Source organism: Anser cygnoides, chromosome 1, assembly GCF_040182565.1.
Source record: "Anser cygnoides isolate HZ-2024a breed goose chromosome 1, Taihu_goose_T2T_genome, whole genome shotgun sequence".
NCBI classification, from domain to species: Eukaryota; Metazoa; Chordata; class Aves; order Anseriformes; family Anatidae; genus Anser; species Anser cygnoides.
Window position 1 is genome coordinate 38,169,964 of NC_089873.1, and position 18,385 is coordinate 38,188,348.

General features: G+C 36.4%; 1 protein-coding gene across 1 annotated transcript in view; it reads left to right on the forward strand.

The window, feature by feature from the left end:
* The window catches only part of CAND1 (cullin associated and neddylation dissociated 1), a 28,019-nt gene extending 17,984 nt beyond the window's left edge, over window positions 1-10,035 (forward strand). The window contains exons 5-15 of the mRNA XM_048065424.2: window positions 236-492; window positions 573-678; window positions 1,167-1,312; window positions 2,397-2,689; window positions 3,379-3,520; window positions 4,139-5,632; window positions 6,376-6,471; window positions 7,714-7,883; window positions 7,983-8,147; window positions 8,359-8,466; window positions 9,483-10,035. Of these exons, the coding sequence (XP_047921381.1) occupies window positions 236-492; window positions 573-678; window positions 1,167-1,312; window positions 2,397-2,689; window positions 3,379-3,520; window positions 4,139-5,632; window positions 6,376-6,471; window positions 7,714-7,883; window positions 7,983-8,147; window positions 8,359-8,466; window positions 9,483-9,707 (3,202 nt within the window). The 3' untranslated portion in view covers window positions 9,708-10,035. The remainder of the gene's footprint in view (window positions 1-235; window positions 493-572; window positions 679-1,166; window positions 1,313-2,396; window positions 2,690-3,378; window positions 3,521-4,138; window positions 5,633-6,375; window positions 6,472-7,713; window positions 7,884-7,982; window positions 8,148-8,358; window positions 8,467-9,482) is intronic.
* Window positions 10,036-18,385: the final 8,350 nt, after the last annotated feature.

Here is an 18,385-nt window from a genome sequence, read left to right on the forward strand (position 1 = left end):
TTGATAGACTGATTATTGTTTCATCTTCTGAGAACTGTAGCTTTAAGCTAATTTTCAATGCTTACTGCTTTGAAGGTATATTTTAAACTCCTTTGTGTTTAAGCTTTTGGAACTTTAAAAAACTTAATTGTAATCTCTGTGATGTTTTGAAAATATTTAAAATAATTCTGGTAGAGTATATGAACAAAGTTACCTAGATTCAATTGGTTTGAGTTTGTGTTTTGTCTGTTTTAAGGCAAGGAGGACTGCTTGTTAACTTCCATCCTTCAATTCTGACCTGTCTGCTCCCCCAGCTGACTAGCCCCAGGCTTGCTGTGAGGAAAAGAACCATCATTGCTCTTGGTCACCTGGTTATGAGTTGTGGCAATATGGTTTTTGTTGACCTCATTGAACATCTGTTGACAGAGCTGTCTAAAAATGATTCCATGTCAACAACTAGGACCTATATACAGTGTATTGCTGCTATCAGTAGGCAAGCAGGTCATAGAATAGGTAAGAAAAATACCTAAATTATCTGTAACTAAAAAGTTCTTTAGATGAGAATAATGACTTTGCTAATATTCTTTTATCAGGTGAATATCTTGAGAAAATAATTCCTTTGGTTGTAAAGTTTTGTAATGTAGATGACGATGAACTACGAGAGTATTGCATTCAAGCCTTTGAATCCTTTGTTAGGAGGTAAGTAATTCTCAGGTGCCTGTGTCACGTGCCTATGTGTTGCGTACTTTTTGGTTGTAAGTGTCAGCTGGTAGTCTCCTTGGTACAAAATATTTTTGCAAGCTTTGAGCTGGAACTGTTCCTATAACTGTCTTAAAACTTAAATGTTAAGCAGTATGTTATGTCTGCACTTCATAAACTGTCTACTGTGCCAGACATACTACTAATTCGTACAGGAGGGGGGAAGTATTCTAATATTTCTTGTCCACTGCTGATGAGGGAGGAAAAACAAAAACTTGATATCCAAAGGCATATCTTGGTCTTCCGCAATCTTCCAGTCTAGTAGTTTGGGTCCTTTCTGAAGTACAGATTCAGATGGACGCATTTGATGACACTTGCCTTAGCTATAACGTCTTCAGAGTACAAGATGTGATAATTTCATCTTCTAGGTAGAAATGTTTTAATTCTTGTAGGTAATTTAACTTTACTTTTATTTTTGTACTATGCAGATGTCCTAAAGAAGTTTATCCTCATGTATCTACTATTATAAACATCTGTCTTAAATACCTTACCTATGATCCAAATTACAATTATGACGATGAAGACGAAGATGAAAATGCTATGGATGCTGATGGTGGTGATGATGATGATCAAGGTATGTTTGTTTTTTGGTGAGGGGGAGAGAAAGAGCTTGTGAACTTGCAGTGGTCTGAGAAAATGGGTGGTATTGCTAATAAGTACAAGTATTTGAATGGCTTGTATACTTCTGAATTCATTTTTTAAGATGTGTTTAAAAACAGCACATGAACTCATTTAAAAATAAATGTACAATAAAAGTACTGGATGTTACTGCTGGAGATAAATACTTCCCGTGGTGAATGTAAAGTACAAGATAAATACTTTAAAATACTTGAAAGATGGAAAAATGAGATGGTAAAAGCTAGCAGCGTCTAAGATGATCGAACTGAAGTAAGAAATGTGTCAGTTAATGAATTGAAAATACATATTTGTCATGGGAAGGACTTCTCAATACTTCCAATATATAAAATATCATTACTTAATACATACAATCTAATACATTGAAAATTGAAAGATACTCAGTGTTTTTCTGTTAGGATAAATGATTTTGACTGAAAAGTAGAAGGTATTTATTGTTAATGTTGTGGCTAAATTCTTTGCTGTATGTAAGGTTTATGAAAACTTGGATACAAATAATCTGAACCCAGAGCATAACATTATTATTACTTTAAGATTGAATGAGCTGTATAGTTGTTGCCTTAGTGTTTAAAAAGTCAATTTGTCTTGCTTGTTGTATGTTTTCTGTGGTCATTTTGGGTATGATTTGGTTTGATGTATTCCTAGAAAGAACTGAATAGAATAATTTGTTGAATCTTGATCAGTTAGTAGCTGTTGCATTGTTGATTTTGTCATGAAAAAAAGAATAACATGCTTTAAATCAGTAGTCAGGCTGTAAATGTGATGGGAACCACCTTGTCCAGTTTCCAGCTTAGATAAATACATGTGTAAGACTAGTGTGAGAAAATTGGTAGAGAAAATAATTAGTCTTAAGATTTAGGCAGTTCGGAAGCCTTTTATGTATGGTTTGTAACATACTTCTCCACCTGTTACTTTGGAGTGCCTTACACAAAGAACCAAAGTGTGTTTTTATTAATTGTTTAAAATAAAGCTTGATGCTGTGATTGTCTAGATTTGAACATATGCATATTTTTTTTTCCAAGGGAGCGATGATGAATATAGTGATGATGATGACATGAGCTGGAAAGTGAGGCGTGCAGCTGCTAAATGTCTGGATGCTGTTGTTAGCACACGACACGAAATGCTTCCAGAATTCTACAAAACTGTATCTCCTGCTTTAATAGCCAGATTCAAAGAGCGTGAAGAGAATGTTAAAGCAGATGTCTTTCATGCATATCTTTCTCTTTTAAAACAAACTCGACCTGTGCAAAGTTGGCTTTGTGATCCTGATGCAATGGAGCAGGGAGAGACACCTCTGACAATGCTTCAGAGTCAGGTTGTTCATCAAATTTTTGTTATCTTTTTAAAGACACATTGAAGTTGTCCTGTTCATATGGATAGCTCCTGAAATATGCTGTGCTATACTTCTGTCATTTGTAGATTACAAATTATTACTGTAGTACTAACAGAGAGAGTAAGCCAGGGAACTGGCCCAGAACAGTACAGCAGTCTTAGAAACTAAAATTATCAGCTCAGGCAAATGTGTTTAGCTGACTTGTTCTTTACTCTCACCTGTAAAAGTTGTATGACCTATGTAGTTTTGCCACCTTACCAAAGCAAAGCAGTTATTTTGTGCATTCTAGAACGTAGGCAAAAGGTCTACTGATCAAGATAAAATTTGATTTGCTACAACATGTTTTATTTGCAGAATAAAAAGGGTAGTGTTGTCAAATGACATTTTCCTTTTTCTAAGTTAATTATTTGACTAAATTTTCAATTGTTGCTCTATATAGTTTTGTTAGTGCAAATCTAGTTTTCATGTTTCATCTCACCTTTTAAAGTTAAATTGCTCTTTTTATGGTTACCAATTCTTTTTGAATCTTCATTTCCTACTGTTTATACAACAACTCCGATTCTGTGGAGAAACCAGAAATAAAGATGTCCTAGCCTTCTATATCCCCCAGTGATCAAAGGTGAAAGAAATGTCAGCTACTGAATCAATTAACAGATGTGTGATGGTTACAGGTTCCCAACATTGTTAAAGCCTTGCACAAACAAATGAAGGAGAAAAGTGTGAAGACCCGTCAGTGTTGCTTCAACATGCTGACTGAGCTAGTAAATGTATTACCTGGAGCCCTAACACAACATGTTCCTGTACTTGTACCAGGTATGAAAAACATACTATTAACCTAAAGATTTACTGGCAACTTGGTTATGGAGTTTCTAAATACAAAAATATTCACCGTGCTTTTTACAAAAGCTTTGAAGTGTTGTTTCTATTTGAAGAAATTGGCAACATAATCAGCTACTGTGTGAAACCATATAAATATTTTAGTGACACATATCCATTAATCTTGAAAACAAGCGTTGGCTGTAAGTTTGACATTTTTTCTTCTATATTTTGATGTAAAGTTGATTTGCCTCTAGTTGCAAGATCAAACGCTGCCCTCTTATATCAAAAATATTGCCCATATTTTAGCTTTTGGAGCCTAAAATGCTGAATTTTGAAGTAAAAAGGAAAAGTAATTTTAGAAAACTTGAGGGTACAGGTTACCTTTATAATTAAGACATCACAAACCATCAAATGGCCCAAGTCCTCTGTGTAGAGGAAGTCTGAAAAGTAATTGTTTGAATAAAGTGGTGAAAGGGGCTTAGAAGCATTCCATAAATGTTTTCCTGCACCCAACCTGACACAGTTACAGCTGCCTTATTTCATAAATTTTGAAGTGTTCTAACAGAATATAAATATCCTAACCTAAAAGTACATATTTCTTTTTTCTTCCAGGAATAATTTTTTCACTGAATGACAAATCAAGTTCTTCTAATCTGAAGATAGATGCTTTGTCCTGTTTGTATGTGATCCTCTGCAATCATTCTCCCCAAGTCTTTCATCCTCATGTTCAAGCACTGGTACCTCCAGTTGTAGCTTGTGTTGGAGACCCGTTTTACAAGATAACATCAGAGGCACTTCTGGTTACCCAACAGCTTGTGAAGGTCATTCGTCCTTTAGACCAGCCTTCTTCCTTTGATGCTACTCCTTACATCAAAGATCTCTTTACTTGTACAATCAAGAGATTAAAGGCTGCTGACATTGATCAGGAAGTGAAAGAAAGGGCAATATCTTGCATGGGTCAAATCATTTGTAGCCTTGGTGACAGCTTGGGTACAGACCTGCCTAGTACACTTCAGATCTTCCTAGAGAGACTGAAGAATGAGATCACTCGGTTAACTACCGTGAAGGCCATGACACTGATTGCTGGTTCTCCTTTGAAGATAGATTTAAGACCAATCCTTGGGGAAGGAGTTCCTATTCTTGCTTCTTTTTTGAGAAAGAACCAACGAGCTTTGAAACTGGGTACTCTTTCTGCTCTAGATATCTTAATTAAGAATTACAGTGACAGCTTGACAGCTGCCATGATTGACGCTGTCCTGGACGAGCTTCCACCTCTTATTAGTGAAAGTGATATGCATGTGTCGCAGATGGCCATCAGTTTTCTGACAACACTGGCTAAAGTATATCCTTCCTCCTTGTCAAAGATTAGTGGGTCCATTCTCAACGAACTTATTGGGCTGGTGAGATCGCCTCTACTCCAGGGTGGAGCACTTAGTGCCATGCTAGAATTTTTCCAAGCTTTAGTTGTGACTGGTACAAATAATTTAGGCTATATGGATTTACTGCGCATGTTAACGGGTCCAGTGTACTCTCAGAGCACAGCACTTACTCACAAGCAGTCTTACTATTCCATTGCCAAATGTGTGGCTGCCCTTACTCGAGCCTGCCCTAAGGAAGGACCAGCTGTTGTAGGTCAGTTCATTCAAGATGTCAAGAACTCAAGGTCCACGGATTCCATTCGGCTTTTGGCTTTGCTTTCTCTTGGGGAAGTTGGGCATCACATTGACTTAAGTGGACAAATTGAGCTGAAGTCTGTAATATTAGAAGCATTCTCTTCTCCTAGCGAAGAAGTCAAATCAGCAGCATCTTACGCATTAGGCAGTATTAGTGTTGGCAATCTTCCTGAGTATCTGCCATTTGTCTTACAAGAAATAACCAGCCAACCTAAGAGGCAATACCTTCTTCTTCATTCCTTGAAAGAAATAATTAGCTCTGCATCAGTGATTGGTCTCAAGCCATATGTTGAGAACATCTGGGCCTTACTTCTGAAGCACTGCGAATGTGCAGAAGAGGGTACAAGGAATGTTGTTGCTGAATGTTTGGGCAAGCTTACTTTAATAGACCCAGAGACTCTGCTTCCACGACTCAAGGGATACTTGGCATCAGGTGAGTAGTAATAACTCATGTACATGTTGTAGCAAGTGGCCTTATTCTATCTATTAATAAATTGTTTTGTTCTTGCAAATTATTTGCTTAAGTTCTATGATACTCCTGTTTTGCACTCCCTCCCTGCTTCTGCATCAGGAGCAACATGGAGCTTAGATCCATCTTGCTGTAGGATATTAGTCATACGTAACATGCTTTTTTTAATCTTTCCTTTGGTATGAGTATGGTATTTTATTTAAATATGTTACATTCAACAAAGCTATAAACTTAAGTGGAAGAGCATGTGCAACAAAGGGACAGCACTACTTGATAGACTAACTGTAATGCATTGACATTTATAAGAAAACTACAGTATTCCTAATTTTAGGTGAGAATTCTGAAATTTGTAAGTATTAGAAGGAATCATTGTGTATAATCCATGAATCAGTTTCGTATCAAGAACTGTATTGATGTGTTTTCTTCATGTGCTTCTACTTCATAAAGGAAGGTGGTTTGTAGGCTTGTGTGAGATGAATTAAAAAGTCTCCTAATATGCTCATTATTTGAGTTTTCTGTGACAGAAAATGTTTATTACAAATATTATGTTATCGCTCCCTCATTAAAATGCAACACCAGTGCATCTGTGGAGGTAACATTGCACTGCAATTAATAAGTAATGTTTATTTTTCAGCTTTCTTAAGAGAATTAAAAGCTTTAATTGTGCTGTTTTAATGTTACATGCTCATGACTTTATTTCATATTAGGATCTTCATATGCTCGAAGTTCAGTGGTTACTGCTGTTAAGTTCACTATTTCTGATCATCCACAACCCATAGACCCGCTCTTGAAGAACTGCATAGGTAAGTTCTTTGCTTTTAGTGACAATCTCTAAGTTTTCAAGTGATTAAATTGCATTTAAAATATGTTCTTTGTGCTTTCAGAAAAGAATACCGTGTAGGTACCAGAAATAGCTGCTAATGTTAGCTGTTGCAACAGTTATGAAGTGCTTCCTTAATAGACAGTTATTTCTATTAATTCTATTCTAATTCAGCAGCTTGTTTGAATTCTGAGTAGAAAAAGGTGTGTGATAAAAGTGGTATGTATTGAAGCTGTAATGGGCAAAGAATGCAAAGAGCTAGGGTATGTAGGATGGTGCCTAAAAGCTGATTTCCTTTCCCATGCTCTTGCCAAATTATATCAGTTTGATGTAGTAAGGTACTGTCTTTAACCAGAAGGGTAGTTTTGGAAATATTTGACATTGTCACTTAAAATATGTATATATGTGAATGCTGGGCGACTTGTAAATTTAGATCCTCGTGATTCTGTAATGCCTTGTGGTCTGAAAGTTATTGGAAGCATGTGTAGTTTTTATAGGGATTGGAGCTTTGCAATGCTCATTCGTATGATAGTGTTGTAGATTTGTTTAATATGCTATGGTGAATGTTAGTTTTATAGTGGATATGATTACACTGTAAAATCTGTACAAAGCTGTGTATACTACTAAATGTAATGGGGAGGGAAGGATTCATTTTTAAAAACAGTTTTGTAGAGAGCGAGTTTTTTTACTTCTGGTGAGGTGGTGTCAGCTGTTATGTGTTACTTTCATCATTAAGGTTAAGTACTTTTAAATAATATATAAAGTTGTTTGATTATGCTTGTGGGGTTCTCCTCCTGCTGTCCCCCTCCCACTGAAGCTGCCTTGTCCCTTTGGTTTCTGGGAATATTTACTAAGTATTGAATACTCATACAGTCAAAAACTATTCATATGTAGTACTGCAAAAATCTTGTTTAGTTTTGTTTAAAAATCATTTTTAGTTTTCTTACCCATCTTTTTTGTGGTTATGGAATTTACTTGTTTACAGCCTGCTGTTTTTCTCCTTTTTAAAGTTTCATCTCTTTTAAACATGGGGATGAAAATATGATATAATCTTGCAGGCATTTATTTTACCAGGGCAGTGCTATAGAATGCTAAAATTTCTAACCTGAAAATGCAATGAGGGTGGGGTGGGCTGAGAGACATGTTGTTACATTTATATATACTAAGTAGGCTTATTTTCTGGTAGCTTAGGAATTTTTTGATTTATTTCTGTACGTGATTGCAGGTGATTTTCTGAAAACATTGGAAGACCCGGATCTCAATGTCAGGAGAGTAGCCCTAGTGACATTTAACTCAGCTGCACACAATAAACCATCATTAATAAGGGACCTCTTAGATACTGTGCTTCCTCATCTTTACAATGAAACGAAAGTCAGAAAGGAACTAATCAGAGAGGTATGTTAACTAAGAAAAATAGGGCTAAATTAACATAAGTAGACACTTAGTTTTTCTAAATACATTCCTTTTTAACTTTAATTTTGAATTTGCCAACAGGTGGAAATGGGACCATTTAAGCATACAGTTGATGATGGGTTGGACATAAGGAAAGCTGCTTTTGAGTGCATGTATACTCTTTTGGATAGCTGTTTGGATAGACTAGATATATTTGAATTCCTGAACCATGTTGAAGATGGCTTGAAGGACCACTATGATATTAAGGTTAGCTGTCTTTTGTGTATGCGTGTACACAGTGAGTCAGTCAAAATATTTTAAATAGTGAATAGACTGAAATGGTCAAAATACTGCTTCATGTGCTTAAATATTTCAATATTTAATAAAGTGTTGCTGTTAAAGGTTACACAGTATTTTAGGAATTTCTTTCCACATGCTGATCATAACTGATTTTTGGATTGTTTTTCTCTCTAACTAGATGCTAACCTTCTTAATGTTGGTGAGACTGTCTACCCTTTGTCCAAGTGCAGTGCTGCAGAGATTGGATAGGCTTGTTGAACCTTTGCGTGCTACATGTACAACTAAGGTATTGTTTTAAATTTAAACTTCTGCTTGTTAATTATGTAGTATGGTCTTACAGAAGTATAAACAAGTTTGTGTATGAAGAACAATTCTGAGAATCTAGGTGTATTGCTGCAGCATTTCCTGAATTGCTGTTCATAATTTGCAACAGGTAAAATAATACAAATAATGTGAGCCCTTATGTGTATTACCTTTCCTTAAATTACAAATTGAAGCATAAACTTGTTAAGCTTCTTTTTAAAATCCTCTATTTCTTTGACATTCCTTTTATGCCTTAAAAATCTAGCTGCCACATGGACAACTTGTCTCATTTCATTATAAATTGTGAAAGTATTGAGGGTACTGAGGGTTTTTCTGACTTCTGATGATTGTTATTGCAGACAAAAAATCAGGTGATAAAGGATGGAGGCTGTGTAAAGTGGTGCTATTTTTTTCTCCTCCGTCATTTATGTTATGAGATTCTTGGTTCTTGGCACAGTTGGTCTCCTTCTATACCTATCGTTGTCTTGATCCAGCTGCATACTCTGATAGTGATTTAATGCCTGATTTACCTTTCTTCAATACTGTAATCAGTTATTTTTTGAGTCAAGAAATTTGACTGCTTTTAACAATAGTTTATCACTGAAATCAAACAAGACTGATCAATTTTTAATAAAGGTTAACTCTTTTTGAAAATTTCTGTTCTCTGGAGGCTGGAAGTGTTGTGTTAATACGATTTCAGTGTTGTCTACTGACCTTAGTAGCTAGAGGTTGGCTGCTAGAATTGTTTTAATTTGGTAATTGACTTGGTAACTCACAGCTTTTTTTTTCCACTTACTTTCAGCGTTCAAGTTTCAGTCTGTTTTAAAACTGCTGGTAAAAAGTCTGCTAAAAAGTACACGTTTTAAGACCTTTAAAACTATTGTGAAAGTTGTCCAAAGCTATGGAAGGAAGTAGTTCTTTATAAGCTGTCTGTGTTAAGGTGTGTGTAGAGGGAAAGTTGAGCTAAATCTTCAAACAGTTTCTTTTTTTTTTCTATAGGTTAAGGCAAATTCAGTGAAACAGGAGTTTGAAAAGCAAGATGAACTGAAACGATCAGCTATGAGGGCAGTAGCAGCGCTTCTAACCATTCCAGAAGCAGAGAAGAGTCCATTAATGAGTGAATTTCAGTCACAGATAAGCTCTAACCCTGAGCTGGCAGCCATCTTTGAAAGTATCCAAAAAGATTCATCATCCACTAACTTGGAATCAATGGACACTAGTTAGATGTTTGCCCAAAATGGGGACCATTATGTTGAACCATAAGATGCACTGAATTGACAGGTTATGAGTAAGAAACAAAAAAGTATCTAATCTACACATTGTTCCACTTTATTTACCTTTATGGAGACAGTTGGCTTTTCCCATTGTTGCTTTTCTAGCATTTATTCCAGAAATGTATTTCCATAATCCAGAGTTTGTTAACCACTCTTGTTTTAGTGGATTTGGCCACATTTGGGAATTAAAAGTTGACGCATGGTGTATGGAAATAGGTTCCAACATCCATTTGCCCTGTAACATTTAGGATTAAAATGTTAAAATTTTGTGACCATGATTTTTTTCTTTTATTCACTCTTTCTACTTGTAAACAACAACAAAAAAGGTGTGTGTGGGGGAAGGTGGGAATCAAGCATCCAGGTGCACCATGTTTTTGTATAACTTTTTATTATTTTTTTCATTTTGTTTCAGCTTCATAAATTGGTTTGGCTGGCAGATAAATTCTGTGTAAGATTTATTATATTAAAGAGAGGGCTTGGGTACAGTTCAAAAAAAAGAAGACATAAATGTCATTTTTAAAGGTGTGGGGATTAAAAAACAAATATCCCTCTTGTGCACACTAATTTTGCATGAGCAAGTTTACAAATATATATTGTCTGTAAAACAGCATGTGCAGTTTATTCGTAATACAAGTTAAAATAAGTGCTACTGTATCAGTGCAGTTTTCAGGTATCTTAACGTACAGAACATTCATACAGGAAGGGAGGAATGAAGGTTAGTTGTTTTAACCTGGGTTTTTGAAATGCCAATAGTATGACCCTGCAGATTATACTCGCAGCAAATATGACAGCTTCTGCAGTTTTCATGGTTTTTCAAACTTAAAGGCTGGATCCCTTGGAACTGAGGTGGACAAACAGGAAGATCGGAGGGAAATAGGATGAGCTGGAGGTGAAGTGAGCAGAGAAGAACAATAGCTGCTCAATGGCTGCTGAACTCTGGATTCAACTCTGCCTTTGTTATCAAAGTGTGAAAGGAGGCTTCTTCGGTGCCTTCTACCTTCTGTTCTTTGTGCAACAGTTTTTGTTAAGGCACTAATGTATGGCGTTACCTCGGCAAGTATTGCCAGAGCATCATTCTGTGCCTATCAGAAGGTATTCTGGCGTGTGGAATCAGCAGTAGATCACAGTGCTGCAACTGTCACTGGTATTCTGGTAAGAGAGGGAACAGGGAATGGTCGTAAGACTCGACAGAGAAATGTTAGAAAACAAGCTAAAAGGGGAAAAAATCTGCTGTGAATATGCTGAGATATTTTGAAAGGGGACCAGAATGTGATAGCTGGCAGTACCTCCGTAAACTGGGTTTTGGAATTTAATACCAAAAGATGGGGAAACACTGCCTGAAATTGGGACTTGTCATTATTTGGTTAATGCAATTGGCTAGTGTTGTCTCTTTCAGATCTGAACTTGATTTTCCTCTGGTTAGTTGACATTTTTGGAAACCTGCCTGTTACATGGCTATGTGGCAGAAGCTGCTACGGAACTAAACGAACATACATTTTTATGACTTCAGAGAGAGTTTCCTGTGAGCATTGGGGTTCAGGGGCAAATTTTTCACACACTTAAAGATTGGGGAAAGCAGAGGAGATATTGGTGCATTTTACTTTAATTAAAGGACATGAAAGAAGAAATCTATGAACTCATTCAGTAGTAACAATTTTAATGCTGTAGAAATTTTGAAATTGTAGCTTTCTCTGTCTCCGAAGTCGTCGTACTAATGTAACAATTGTCTTCTAGAAGTAGAAATAAATGAAATTAATTGTACCAACATATCTAAATGTCATGAAAAAGTATGGGATGACTCTAGAGAGAAACCATATGGTAGAAAAGCACTGTGAATTAGGTGCATTTTCCCCTGCTGTATAACTCATCTGCTTCAATTACAGCAATATTCAGGCCTTCTAATTAAGAATCTGTTGTGCTAATTAGTTGTCAAATTAATCTTATTTCCTTTGTGTTAAGTTTTCAGAGTGCATTAAGATGTTTTCTAGACCTAAAGCTAAGTGTGAGGATGGTATGATAAACATGAAATGTGAGGCTAAAACATGTAAAAGGAGTAGGTGGCAATGGTAAGTAAACAGGATACTCAAATTCATGGTTGGGAGATGCGTGTGCTTAGTGCTGCCGTAATGCCTATGTTGTGGATCCAAATAATACTCACTTTGTTTACAGTACAGAGGAGCAAGCTTAAGGACAGAATAGAAGGTTGAGATGTATTACATGGTGAATGCTTTCTTACAGGAAAGTAATTTTTACTTGACCACTTATGAAACAGGTGGGAACATAAGAATTAACATTAAATTCACAGAAGAATTAAGTTGATTTAAGTTTTCTGTAAATTATGGAAATTCCAAGATAGGATTCTCACCAAGGAGCTGTGGATATTTTGGCAAGGCAGGAAGACAGCTTTATTAAGGTTTTAACTGCATTGTGATTACTGAAATTACTTGCTGGTTTTATAAAATCTAACTAGGTTAGGTGTTCAGACTCCATTGACACTCACTGGACCACTTTAAGTGTTTGTTCTTAGGGGAGCAGAGCTTTTTCTCCACCGCTTTGTCAAGTATGTTTGAGTAAATCTGATGTATTTATGCTTTCAGTGCAACTAGGTTCAGGTAGTTCTGCTAAGAATGATGTCAGGAATACCTCTAGCTGTTTATTAGGCAATAAATGTCTGAAACTGAAGTACAAAGTGATGCTAAGAGCAGCCTTTCAGAATTCTAGTTTTGTTTTAAAGATACCTTGTATGGTTAGAACTTCGGTATTTTTCATGACTTTGCACAGACGCAATCAAGAGAATTTAATAACCTCACACGTAATATAGAAATGGTTGGCCTTTGTTGCCATTAACTATTTTTGTATCTCAAAAGTAATTAAAGTTTTTACTAGAAAAAGTTGTTCAGCATGCTCTGATTTTTCTATGAAAAATCTCGCCATCCTGAAGGAGGTATTTTCTTTAAAAAACAACACGATTCGCATATATACATAATTTAGGTATATATTTTGCTGCACTTTAATCTAAATTGATTTTAACTTTCCTTCCAAATGTTACATCTAATATAGCAGTTGACAGAGATGAACTGCTTTCAGATTGTATTTACGTGAACGAAATGAAACGAGTTCTGATACAACTCCTGTTTGGATGAGGTTCATTCATATGCATGTAAGCAGCACTGCTTCTCTCAGATGAAGGATGGATCGTTCTAACATCAACCCAAACTAGAAATGTGATGTAAAAGTTCATATTTGTGTCCATTGTATTTGGCTTAATGTAGCTCAGTAATAACACAAGGAATAAGTTCGTAAGTTCACCCTGTTCTTTCTTGCAACGATGAAGCAGGTAAGCCTGCAGCTTCTGGGTTTTATTTCCCTCTTACCCTAAACTGCAGATAAAAAGTACTTCTTTCTTCTTACCATTTTTTGTATTAATTCTGGGGAAATGAAAACTACTTGTCACTTTGTTACTTTCTTTTTGTCCTTGTTTACTCCTTGATGTGAGATGGGAAGCCTTGCTTGCTGCTCTATTGAACATGAGCGGGCAGGCTTTGTGACTGCAAGGATTGCCCTGGTGCTCTGGAAGAGCAGAGCTCTTCAGTATAGAGTTAGAGCAACAATGTTCTTTTATGCTAAAACTGAGCTTATTCATCAGTATCAACTTTTAATTTTTCATTGAATCTTGAGTTTGGGAAGGAGAAGGAAATCGGGTTTCTTGACCATAATGAAGTGAATTAATCTTTGCAACTAGCGTTGAAGTGGGCAAGTTTTCTGCAAGAGGTGGGCATCAGCCAATTTGGTCTCAGTAGGGAGTTAGACTTCTTTAAATTCTTGCATGATGCTTTAATGTCTCCACATAATCTTTGCTGAGGATAAAACTGCCTTCCACAAAGGTCATCCGTCCCCCAGAACAAACAAAGGGATTTCTGTAGTCTGAGTTTTGTGTTTTAGAGCCTAACCCTGAACTGGAGAAGACGTAAGAGTGTTTCTCTGAGAACCACACAGACACTGGCTGGAAGACAGATGTCAGCTGAAATGCAACACTGAGAAAAACAAACAAAAATAATCTGAAAGTACAAATATTTTCATTAAAAAAATGCTTCTGCCTTTTATCCTGTTTTTGAAGATTGGAAATACAGAAGAAAAAAAGAAGTAATTAGCAAGCTGTGAACTTCTGTGATCCTAAAACTTCGGGGTTTAGTTTCTCTTCCCTGCTGCTTCCTTTAAAAAAAATGAAAGTCCAACCAGTTTTCCACAGGTTTTCTACAGAAGTATATATTCAAAAGCCTTTTTAGTAGGTTTAAGTTCTTTAATTGTATTTTCAATATTTTATTTTATTCTGAAGAAATTATTTCCCTTCATCTGTGGATTTCTCCCACCTGATAATTTGGAGGCAGTTAGTACTGCTGCTGTAGGCTTTAGGACATAAACTGTGTCAGTTGGTTCAGGGCTGTGAAGATATTCCTGCAGTAGAGTAAGTTTGCAATTCACTTTCTCATTTTTTTTTTAATTAAAAAAAAAAACATTCACGTTTGCTTTCCTTACAACCTCCAGCCTTTCTTCTCTTCAGCTGAGAAAATACTGGACTCTTAATCATCTGATTACTGTTATTTTGGTGCTACCCTTCTGGGGCTTCCCAATATTTTAATCTCAGGTCCTATAGAAGACTTTTTTTCCTTGAAGTCTTCTCAGATTATTTGCTGTAATGCTCAGGTTTATCTCCCATATCTGTGACACTTCCATTGTCCATGGAAGCTGTTCTTTCAGGAATTTCATGTAATATCCATTTTATAGAAGGATTTCTCTGAGAGATGCTGTGCTTAAATGCAATTGAAGCCAATTTTTGAGGAGGTTTGAAATTCTAGCACTTCGCTGAAAAACGAGTATACTTAAAATTCACTGTAACGAAGTGATATGTGAAAGAATATATGTTTTCAAGTTATCCTATTTAAAAACAAAGCGAAGGACAAAAATGAAACAACGTTCCATGTGCAGCACAGCTAAAGGGAATGTGGTTTCAGGTAGAATTTTCTCCTGTCCCTTAAATTTCTTAGTGCTTGCACTGCACAAAGAATCATATGTGCTACAGCTCTAGGTCAGAAGAAGGATTTTTGTGTTGCAACAGCTAAGTTCTTCCTGCTGGGGCAATGCATGGCAAGTACTACTTTGATCCTTTTCCCTATGCAGCTACTGATTTTTCACACAGGTAACTGATTTTGGAGCATTGGCCACCTTTGACAGAAGGGTAGAAATTAACTAATGTTTAAGAAGAAAACAAAAAATTGGATTTCCCGTGATCCTGATTCTTCAAAGTCAAACTCAGCAGTCAACCAATTTAAGCAAAATTTTCTAAATGCAAAGATGATCAAGGGAGTCTATATTAGGAGGAAGATGCTAAATTAAAGCAACAAGATTACCGAGTCCTATTTTTAACTAATGCTGCAAACTGAAAACACACATCTCTGATTTGAAATCCTGACTTGTTTACGAAACTCCACCTCATCATCAGAATTAGAATTGTGGAACTGAGGTTGTAGATGGATGAGAGAGTTGATTTTACTACCTTGCCAAGGCAAGCTGAATAGAATAGAGTAGCTCAGGTGGAAAGGACCTTCAAAGATTTGTCCAATCCAACTGCCTGACTGCTTCAGGGCTAGCCAAAAATTAAAGCACATTACTGAGGGCATTGTCCAGATGCCCCTTGAACACTGGCAGGCATGGGGCATCAACCACCCCAACAGGAAGCCTGTTCCAGGGTTTGACTTCCCCCATGACAAAGAGATTTTTCCTCATGCCCAGTCTAAACCTTCCCTGGCACAGCTCTGTGCCGTTCCCCTGTGTCCTGTTATCAGTTCTCAGGGAGAAGAGACCAGCACTTTGCTCTCCACCTCCCTTCAGGAAGTTGCAGAGAGCCACGAGGCTGCCTCCTTTTCTTCGAACTAGGCAAACCAAGTGTCTTTAGCCTCTACTCATGGGTCAAGCGAAGTAGAGCCAAAGTAAAACACCAAACTGCTGCTCTCTCACTTGGCACCAACTTTGGAACCTGAGGTGCAATTCAACGCCCATTAAAATATCAGAATATTTTCATCTCTCAAGTGGCTGATGTGAAAGATTAAGTACTGTTCTTTTTATTTATTTGTTTAGGAGCATATACGTGGAGAAACAGAGACCTTACTTGGAGGTCCTTTTCTAAGAACTTGACAATTTTTCAGGTCTGCTCTTCTCTTTCACTCCCAACTTTTTAAAATAAGAGGAAAGCCACAATTCTGTAATTCCATAGTGCTGTTGTATTTGATTTTTGTAGGGCTGTCCTTTTTTTTTTTTTTGGCCTTGTTAGTCTTCCCAAGAAAAAAAAAAGTCAAGAACAGAAACGCGGTTGAATGGCTTTCAGCCTTGTGCATTCAATCATTCTATGTTAAATTTTACACGAAATTCAAGAGATGTTATTTATATACATAGAAAATGATGCTTTCTCAAAGAATGGCTTGAATTAATGTATTCAGATTTGAAAGAGTTTGATATCATCAAGGGCTATTTTAGGGACAAAGAGTTTTCTGAAACTGTAAAATTTCTGGTTTTCCATGAATGATTTCTTTCAAGTCTGTTAGGTGGCTGAACCATGACCAAAGGAGTGCAAGGGCAGGCTGTCACATACAAATGGGAATCTGTGTTGTATTGCTCTTTAGCAAGCAGTTAATATTTATTGGTCTGATTTTTTTCTTACCCGTCTTATTGCTCTGAGACTTTTCATAGCTTAACTATCAGAAGCAGGTGTTCCGCTGTATCTGAGTTGCCTTTGATTAAGGGAGAAGGAGTTTGCAGAAGGATTTGGTGTGCTGAAGTAGTTGGGTGGCTGACTGGGTTTATTTTTTCCCATGCATCTTTGATCATGTTGAAGAAAAGGAAAGATGAGGTCCATTGGTGGCTTAAGGCATTCCTATAGGAGTTCAAGAAAACTCTGCAGAATATAACAATTTGGTCTTTTTTTTTTTCCTGTTATTTGGTGCACAACAGAGGGAAAAAATGTTTGATAAGGTTTATTGAATAGATTTAAAGCAAAATACGTTGCTGAAAGATGGGAACAACATCATGCAGAAAAAACCGGTCATGCCATCTCAATCATTTGATTCACATTGTAACAGGTAGGTAGATGTAAGGGAGCTTTGTGTTACCTGAGATAGTGGATTTATGCTAATTTGCAGGTCTATGCAGTTTGCTGTAAGAATGCACTACTCTTGATATTTTTTAATTTTTTTTTTTTTACTAATTGCACAATTACACTTTTAAGGGAATGTTCATTTTAAGAAGTTGCTTGCTTCATTGATTTCTTTCTGGAAAATTCACCTCAAATAATAAGATTAAGTGATTCCTCTGACAGGATGGAATAACTAAAACTGTCAGTTGATAATACTTTCAACTGTTGCAATAAATTAAATTTATTTTCCACAAAGGAAACTTTAAAATGCTGCTGTGTAAAACAAGTAAAAAACCGCCATCAACAACAACAAAAAAAAACAACTAAATGCACACCTAAGGCCTTAGTGTGAAACCCAGAATAAACTAAAACGTTCTGCAGAAATTTAGTCTTACATCTACTATCTTCTGCTTTTGGAAGTGGTGAAGAGGGACGACATTTACTCTGTGTCCCTCTCCTTAATTTTAATTTTAATGTGATCTGGTGGATAAATGTGAATGCTTATGCTCTAAAAAATTACATATTTCTTTTCAGACTTTAGCATCCTGTTTAAATGTTGGAGACAACTTTTCTCTTCTTAGAAAGTGACCTGCTACTGTTGTAGACTAGAGCTAATATTTGAACACATGAAGGAGCAAACTGTCTGGGTAGTGCTTTGAAAGGGCAAAGAATGTAATACAAGATTTAAGTATTTATTTACAAAGTTGGTCTTAAATGTCACAACATTTTTTTTTGTGCTGCTGCAGTGTTTGTTTACAAGAGAAATGTTCAAACAAATGCACTTCAGGACTGTAAACCGATGACATCTTTTATTGCAAATGTTTGTTTGCTTTATGTCACTACAGAACAGTCTTGCTTGCCTTGGTTAAATCTCGCATACTTTTCTGCAGTTTTATCCACAGTTCAGCCTATAGCAATGAGAACAGAATTCATTTCTGACAAAGCTGATGTTACAGAAACAGAGGAGCCGTAGGAAATGTCTGAGGACTGCATGCAGAATAATATGTTTGACTACAAAGATGCCATAGTTAATGCATTCCATTTTGCAGACCAGTTATTTCTTTGACAAAGTAGTGGAAATAGGTTTATTAAAAGCGCAGTATCTGAGAAGAGCATCAGAAGCAGCTTTGGATAAATCCATTCTTACAGCTGGTTGATGGTGTGGCTGAAGAAGTCTTCTCTGTGAAGTCTGTCTTCATTGCTCATTGGCTACCAATGCCCTTTGTTAAAGAAAACTCCAAATGTTTCTGCCTGGCTGTATTGCTGAATATGCTATCACGTTGGTAAATATAGCACAGTGCTGAAGGTTACTTGTGCTCAGAAGCAGGATGCTGCATTGTGTACAAGGTATTACTGTAGGACCAATATTACCAATTTGACAGTTTTATGAATAAAATGTTAGCGATTGCAGAAACTACCATTTCTCCAGAGAGAGACCGGAT